Source organism: Gigantopelta aegis, chromosome 7 (assembly GCF_016097555.1).
Source record: "Gigantopelta aegis isolate Gae_Host chromosome 7, Gae_host_genome, whole genome shotgun sequence".
NCBI lineage: Eukaryota > Metazoa > Mollusca > Gastropoda > Neomphalida > Peltospiridae > Gigantopelta > Gigantopelta aegis.
This window is the reverse complement of record NC_054705.1, coordinates 25,494,487-25,503,285: the sequence shown is the minus strand read 5'-3', so window position 1 is coordinate 25,503,285 and position 8,799 is coordinate 25,494,487. Positions and strand designations below refer to the sequence as shown.

The 8,799-nt window shown below is 38.3% G+C and overlaps 1 protein-coding gene across 4 annotated transcripts in view; it reads left to right on the top strand.

Annotated features, from left to right (window-relative positions):
* Positions 1-8,799, top strand: part of LOC121376912 (protein kinase C-binding protein 1-like) — a 113,706-nt gene that overhangs the window by 72,076 nt on the left and 32,831 nt on the right. For all 4 annotated transcript variants that reach the window (XM_041504703.1, XM_041504702.1, XM_041504705.1 and 1 more), the window contains 3 exons: positions 326-385; positions 3,261-3,439; positions 5,521-7,461. In XM_041504703.1, the coding sequence (XP_041360637.1) occupies positions 326-385; positions 3,261-3,439; positions 5,521-7,461 (2,180 nt within the window). The remainder of the gene's footprint in view (positions 1-325; positions 386-3,260; positions 3,440-5,520; positions 7,462-8,799) is intronic.

Sequence of the window (8,799 nt, the reverse complement as noted above, 5' to 3'; positions counted from 1 at the left end):
TGATTGACTGTTCCAGGGTCCCAAGTAACCATAAACTGATAACGTAATTTTAGTAAATTGTTTATGTCTATGACGTCATTATTTAACTTATGTATTTTTAACCCAATGTTGTTGCTTTTGTTTAGTGTTTTCCTGTTAAACTGTATTTGCTCGTTAGATACATTTGGCAACCACCCATTATAAGATAAATCATCTCCTACTGGTACTCTATATCTCAAAGAGGTTAGTTTTCAAGAAAAGAAACTTCCGATTTCTGTTGCTAAACAAAACATATTTTCTATAAAGACAGGACTAAATATTTTATTGATACAATATTTTCTTTCAGAGGACACCACATACTTTAGTGTGGGCAAAGCTCAAGGGCTATCCATTCTGGCCAGCTAAGGTAAGACTTTAATACTGGTTACCATCATCATGTTCTCTATATTTCTACAATCTAACAGTGATAATCCTGTCTAATACATTTGAAAGACTATGTCAGAATTACCATATGTTTGACATCCAATAGTCGATTAATAAATTAATGAGCTGTAAAAAAAGACCCTTTACTTTTTAACTCTTAAGCATCCAGCTGAAAACAACTAATGTAACACTACAAGTGATGTGTATAATATTTTAAGGAAAATTTAAAGAACTTAATTATCTTTTTAAAAATATTTTTAAAAACCCTGCTATTCTTATGTTGCCTTCACAAAGTTTATTTTCACTTTCACTTAACAAGGTGTTAAAGTCCGTATCATCACATATTTATGGGAATATATCATTTAAAAATATACAACTTTTATTAAATAACAATGTCTAACCTGTTTTAAATCAATATTTTACAAATATAAAGAAATAGGACCCATTTACATTTTACGTCATCAATAAAGTTAACACTAATTTATGGTTGTTTCTTTTTGTATTCTTTTCGATATTGCGGTAACAATTTAAATATGAATACCAGTCAATAAAATACACTGAATGTGTTCGATTGTTATTTTACTATGTTCTAGCATTCATATAATCAAGATAGATAACTCCTGTGAATGAATATCAAGGCTGAAACTTAACTAACAACAACACCGACAGCAATTGCCATCATTGAGATATAAATTGCCGTAAGTTCGATGGTACAAAAGTGCTGTCGGTAAAGCTTCTCAATGGTGGCAAAATGTATACACGTGGTGTACATCATCTGCCAGTATATAACATTTATTTAGTACATTTAAAATATGTCTACATACTGCACAATAACCTTCAGTCTTATTTATTTGTTTCAAAAGTCTTCTTTTTTAAATTGTTTTTGGCAGGCTTTAAATTGCTGTCGGTGGACCATTTTTTAAGTTCTAGCCCTGACTATTGACTGCTGTGTTTAGGAAGACCGGTTGCATCTCGACTACAGTCAAGAATGGCAAGAAAAACGTTAACTAATTCTAAACCATTTATGAAGATAATTATGTCAGATACCATGTAACCATATTTAAAATGTACTCTAATATTAAATAAATCCTCATTTCATTCCATATTGAAATTGGAGCACGTTAAACACTGTACATGTTCTTGGTGAAAGTAGCCATTGTGTGGTGTCAGTGGTTATCTGCTAGTGTTGGGAATCAATTGGTATTTTATTATTGATCATCGGTTATAGTCAGTTTCAAACGTAGCCCAGTTGTAAAGTGTTTGCTTGATGTACAGTTGGCTTAGAATTGATCACTCAGTGGGCCCATTGGGCTATTTCTCGCTCCAGCCAGTGCACCACGACTGGTATACCAAAGGGCGTGGTATATGCTATGCTGTCTCTGGGATGGTGGATATAAAAGATCGTCTGCTACTAATGGAAAAAATAGTGGGTTTCCTCTGTATGACTATATGTAAAAAAATTACTGATGATTAATAAATCAGTGTGCTCTAGTGGTGTCGTTAAACAATCCAAACTTTTGTCAGTTTACACCATTCAATCATTGGAACATCATGGGTTATTTCTCATGTTCCAGACCAAATCCCATGCCCATATAATGTTTAGACTCGAGATTCTAAGACTCTGATTCTGAGACTTTACCATCATGGCAATACCATACAAATAGCATTTTTGTATCATTAGAGATTTGAGTCTAGACTACACTTTTATAACCACAGCTCAAATGGCCAAATCATGTTACGTTATAAACACCAAATAACCACTGATTAACGTGCTGGGTGTCATTGTAATTAACTTGTAGCCCGTGGTAAAGTGTTCGCTTTATGTGCGGTCGATCTAGGATCGATCCTTATCAGTGGGCCCATTAGGCTATTTCTCCTCCCAGCCAGTGCACCATGGCTGGTATACCAAAGGCCGTGGTATATGCTATATCCTGTGTATACCAAAGGCCGTGGTATATGCTATATCCTGTGTATACCAAAGGCCGTGGTATATGCTATATCCTGTGTATACCAAAGGCCGTGGTATATGCTATATCCTGTGTATACCAAAGTACGTGGCATATGCTATATCCTGTGTATACCGAAGTATGTGGTATATGCTATATCCTGTGTATACCAAAGGCCGTGGTATATGATATATCCTGTGTATACCAAAGGCCGTGGTATATGCTATATCCTGTGTATACCAAAGGCCGTGGTGTATGCTATATCCTGTGTATACCAAAGTATGTGGTATATGCTATATCCTGTGTATACCAAAGGCCGTGGTATATGCTATATCCTGTGTATACCAAAGGCCGTGGTATATGCTATATCCTGTGTATACCAAAGGCCGTGGTATATGCTATATCCTGTGTATACCAAAGTACGTGGTATATGCTATATCCTGTGTATACCGAAGTATGTGGTATATGCTATATCCTGTGTATACCAAAGGCCGTGGTATATGCTATATCCTGTGTATACCGAAGTACGTGGTATATGCTATATCCTGTGTATACCGAAGTACGTGGTATATGCTATATCCTGTGTATACCAAAGTACGTGGTATATGCTATATCCTGTGTATACCAAAGGACGTGGTATATGCTATATCCTGTGTATACCAAAGGACGTGGTATATGCTATATCCTGTGTATACCAAAGGACGTGGTATATGCTTATCCTGTCTGTGGGATGGTGCACATAAAAGATCCCTTGCTACTAATGTTAAAATGTAGTGTGTTTCCTCTCTATGACTATATGTTTGAATTACTAAATGTTTGACATCCAGTGGCCGATGATTAATAAATCAATGTGCTCTAGTGGTGTCGTTAAACAAAACAAACAGTTTTTTAACATTCCTTTTCTCTGTCCAGGTTTTGCGTGAGGAAGGTGTCCAGCTCGATGTGCGCTTCTTTGGAGCTCACGATCGGTCCTGGGTTTCCAAGTCGCAAGTGTTTCTGTTGTCCGAGCAACCCCCCAGCACCATGCAGAAACGCAGCTCTGGCATGGACATGGCAATGGAGGAAGTCAGAATCCACACAGAAAAGATCAGGTGGGTGTTAATGTACCAAGAGACCCATCCACACAGAAAAGATCAGGTGGGTGTTAATGTACCAAGAGACCCATCCACACAGAAAAGATCAGGTGGGTGTTAATGTACCAAGAGACCCATCCACACAGAAAAGATCAGGTGGGTGTTAATGTACCAAGAGACCCATTCATTTGAGAACCGGGATGTAGCCCAGTGGTATAGTGCTTGCCTGATGCGCAGTCAGTGTTGGATCGATCCCTTTCGGTGGGCCCATTTTTGTTCCAGCCAGGGTACCATGACTAGTATATCAAAGGCCATGGTATGGACTAACCTGTTTGTGGGATGATGCATATAAGAGATCCCTTGCTACTAATGGAAAAATGTAGCGGGTTTCCTCTCTTAGACTATATATATGTCAGAATTACCAAAATGTTTGACATCCAATAGCCGATGATTAATAAATCAATGTGCTTTAGTCCTGTCGTTGAACAATATTTTTTTTAGCTTTAACATTAATTTTAAGTCATGTTTGTGCGTGAAGTCAGAATCCACATAGAAAAGATCAGGTGGGCTTTACCAAGAGACCATTCATTTTAAGTCATGTTTGTGTGTGAATTAAGTCAGAATCCACATAGAAAAGATCAGGTGGGCTTTACCAAGAGACCATTCATTTTAAGTCATGTTTGTGTGTGAAGTCAGAATCCACATAGAAAAGATCAGGTGGTCTTTGCCAAGAGATATGTGTTAATAGTTCATAGTTAGTTTCAAATTAACATAGAAAGTGTTGAGTATGTTATTATTCTGAGGTAGCCAGTCCATAACATTACTGGTTTGGGGTGGAACTAGCTCAGTCGGTAGAGTGCTTGTCTGAGGTGCTTTGGTAATCGGATCAAGCCCCTTGGTGGGAACATTCTCTGATTGGGTTCCGAACCATGACTGGTATATCAAAGACAGTGTTAAAGTGAATAATAAAAAACCTTTACTGCCAATGGGAAACACTAACTGGTTTCCTCTAACACTAAGCAACGATTGGGATGTAGCCCAGTGGTAAAATGTTCGCTTGATATGCGATCAGTCTGGGATCGATCCCTGTTGGTAGGCCCATTGGGCTATTTCTTGTTCCAGCCAGGGTACCAAGACTGGTATATCAAAGGCTGTGGTATGTGTTATCCTGTCTGTAAGGTGGTGCACATAAAAGATCCCTTGCTACTAATGGAAAAATTTAGCTAAGACTATATGTCAAAATAACGAAATGTTTTACATCCAGTAGCTGATGATTAATAAATCAATGTGCTTTAGTGGTGTTGTTAAACAAAACAAACTTTAAGGTTTGGTTATTGATAAAAGTAGCCTGTACAGTGACAGTTTGTTTCTCTCTTTTCGTATTGACTAAATGTCAAAATAACTACATGTGTATTTGGTGCTAGTGAATATTGTCAAATCACAAGTTCCAAATTGTGAACACGACTTCACAAAGTGGATTTAGACGATTTATACACAATCTGCACTGTCACTCCAATCTGACACCCCCAACTCATTATTGCACAAAGGATTTTTGTTTGTTCCGCCATTATTTTCACGAGTGTTGAAGACTGAGAAATTTCTACCCCAGTTCACAAGTTGTGTTCACGGGTTATTTCACCAAATGAACGCTCTTCACAACTAGTGAATTGGGAAATACGATATTCATGACTGCTAATAAACACAGCTTTAGACACTAAATAACTATCTCAAAATTTGCTGAGGTTAAAAAAAGCTTTGTTTTGTTTAATGACACCACTGGAGCACATTGATTAATTAATCATCAACTACTGGATGTCAAACATTTGGTAATTCTGACACTTAATCATCAGAGAAAACCCGCTATATTTTTCCTAATACAACAAGGGATCTTTTATATGCACCATCCCACAGACAGGATAGCACATACCACAGCCTTTGATATATACCAGTTGTGGTGCACTGGCTGGAAAGAGAAATATGTGCTGAGGTATTGTTAAACAAATACACGTTTCCTTGCTGTTATTAAAGATGCATGTTTTGCTGTTATTAAAGATGCATGTTTTGCTGTTATTAAAGATGCATGTTTTGTTGTTTTTCAGACACAAATTTGGATCATTTGAGTACGCTGAACACCGTATACCGTATGACAGCGGCTACATGTACACGCCAATGAGGGTGAAGGTGAAGAAGAGGTTGAAGAGTCCCAAGAAATACCACCTGCTGCCGAAGAGCACTCTGTCGACCGGTGAAGCCAAACCAACCGACAAAGTCTCTGTTCTGTCGAAAACGGCGTCGGCGTTGAAGAGCAAGTATAGCAGTATAATCACAACTCGCCGTGTGTCTGGGGCAAAAGTGAAAACACTGCCGACAGGCGTGTTTAAAATCAGCCAGAAAGAGGCTGCAGACCCCAAACTAAAGCCGTTTAATTCTTCCAACCAACAAGATGTGACTGTGCCGAAACCTCGACTGCCAGATAAAGATGTTATACGGAAACTGGAGGAGAAAATAGTTCAAATAAATGAGGAGATGGAAGCTGAGAGTTCACACACTGTTGACAAGGCAGCAGTCACCGTGGAAGATGATGTTTTGCAAAAATCGTCTGATTCTTCAAAAACAGAAACCAAAACAACTGATCTTCGGATGTCTAATGTAGATAAAACTGAAACCAAAACAACTGATCTTCGGATGTGTAATGTAGATAAAACTGAAGAAAAACGTGCTGTGGAAGATAAACCTGATGCAGAAAGTAAAGACAGTGTTTCCATGGATACGTTAGTAAAGGTTGTTAAAGACAGTGGTTCCATGGATACGACAGTAAAGGTTGTTAAGGACAGTGTTTCCATGGATACGACAGTAAAGGTTGTTAAGGACAGTGTTTTGGATACTCCAGATTCAGGCTCGGGGTGTTCCACGCCTTCCAAATCTGAGTATATGAGTAACTTAAAGAAGACCATCAATAGCTGCATTGAGCAGTTGGGCATCAGTGAGGACAAGCTGGAGGAGCCGGCGGTCAGCTCCCAGAGTGAGGAAGAGGAAGAGGAGGATTCGGACAGTGACAGCGTGGACAATGAGGATGCAGCCACACAACAACCTTCAGACTCAGTGCAGAGGTCTGACCCCAGGGGAAAATGTTCAGAAAGTGTTACAACTTCAAGCAAACTACCAGACTTGTTAGACGTGTTGAAGCAGAAGTCAAAGCTGTCAGACTCACCACAGCAGACGGCAGACATAGAAGGAAATATGAACAGCAGCAATTCAAGTTCTAGTGATTCAGGAAAGAAACCAGAGAAAGAATCTTCGAGCTCGACAAGTAGACTAGATGATGTTGTGGACGTGAGTCGAGGTTTGGAAAAATATAAAGCACATAATAACACCAGTGAGAATGTTTGCAGAAAAAGTGTAGAAAATGACGAGAAGGCTAAACCTGTTTCTGAAGAAGGTAAGAAAGATGGTAAAATAGATCACAATATTTCAGAGAGAAATATGAAGAGAAAAATCTCTAGCTGTGAAGACACTGTTGGACAAGACAAAGTAAGCAGACGCGAGACGTCTCTAGAAAGAGATGACAAGAATGTCCCCAGTCACAGCGTTGAAGAAGTGAGAGAGAACTTCAAACAAGTTGTTGAGAAGGCAGTGTCAAAGGAGATCACAGGAGTACTACGCAATGTATCAGCCTCCTCTCCTGACGTGTGCAGTGGAAAGGTTACCCCTCACACCAAGTACAATGTGATCAAACTGGACAGTGACTTCGAGCCCACTCTCGTAATGGAAATAGACTCTGGTGAGGAGAGCGACTCGCGACTTGTGATAGATTTTCAAACTGATACCAAGAATGCAGCAAGCTCGGCGGGAAATTCAGACATTTTGTCAAATCGTTGTAACGAAGACGACTTCATTGTGACAATGAGTGGCAAGGTAATGGCACCGACGGTGAAACAACTGATCTCAGCCCCAAACATTATTCGTGGTTTTCCAAAGACAAGTTCCTTATCTCTCCCCACAGAGACGGCGGCGGCCAAAACATCAGTGTTGTCCACCATGTTAGTATCACTCTTCGTTTGCTTTAATTACACAATGTATTCGATAAACCAACAAAGGAAATAATCACTGAGAATCTAATGGATGGATGGATGGATGTGGATGGATGTGGATGGATGGACGGATGGACGGACGGACGGACGGATGAACGAATGAACTAATGGATGAAAGAATGAACGGATGAATGAATTAATTAATTAAATAATCTAGGGCTTGCGCATGAGTACAAAACATTGCGCCAAGTTATCTATTAAACTTCATAAATTGCAAAAACCCACCATTATTTTCCAACATTGTATCAATTTCAACATGTAATTATTTCGCCACATTAAAATAACATTTGCCAATTGTGTTTAAAATTCACAGTTGGTGACTTTAGTGAGTAGCAGAGTTAGCCCTGAAATCAATTATAAATGAACTGACAAATTTTCAAAAATCAAAGAACACATGACAGATTCACTGTTATCCTAGAGTAATCAATAGTCGTGCACGTCACTTTTTTGTAAAGCTTACGAGCATAAGCGAACCAGTGACATCACATTTATCAACAAATGATTAAACAACACTTCCTGGTCCGTTAACAGAATATGTCTAAAATGAAAAAGTGATTTACATCATTTTTTGTAAATAGAATGGAGTGCGCGACATGTAAATAGAATGGAGTGCGCGACATGTAAATAGAATGGAGTGCGCGACTATTCGTTACATTTTAAGTAGTACACCAAAAGTGGGTTCTTTTTTAAAACTTGCTTTGGCAAATGAATTCAGCAGTAAATATTAATAACAAATAGTATGTTATAAACAGCAAAGGACTAACTATTTAAGTAAACAATATTTGTTTTATTTCTTTTCAGTTACACATGTTTACTTTACTGTTTGTTCTTAGATGCGCGACTATTGATTACTCCAGTGCGAGTGCGAATAATTTTTACATACTCATATACCACTAGAGTTTCGAGCATGTCCGTCCCGGGGCCTGTCTCTGGATAGCCAGGGGCTTGTCCTGGGACAGAAAAAAATTAAGCGGACAATTTTGAAATTTACATCCAAAAATAGTGGGCCTTTAAAATTTTAATACGCATCTCTAATTAATATAATTAATAAAGAAAATTCTACTCTTTAAATTTGGTCGCTAAATTAGATCGGTGGTCAAAAAGAAATTAGATAAGATCAGTGGCCTGACTCGGGATGGAGTGGGGGGGGGTATTGTTGAAAATGGGCAGAATTTTGAAAATAGCAATTAGTAAAAAAGTTAATAGAATTTGAAAAAGAAAGAAAAGTTACAAGCAAAAAATAAAAAGAATTGACTGCTCGGTCGATTATTTATATAATTTTGAGCA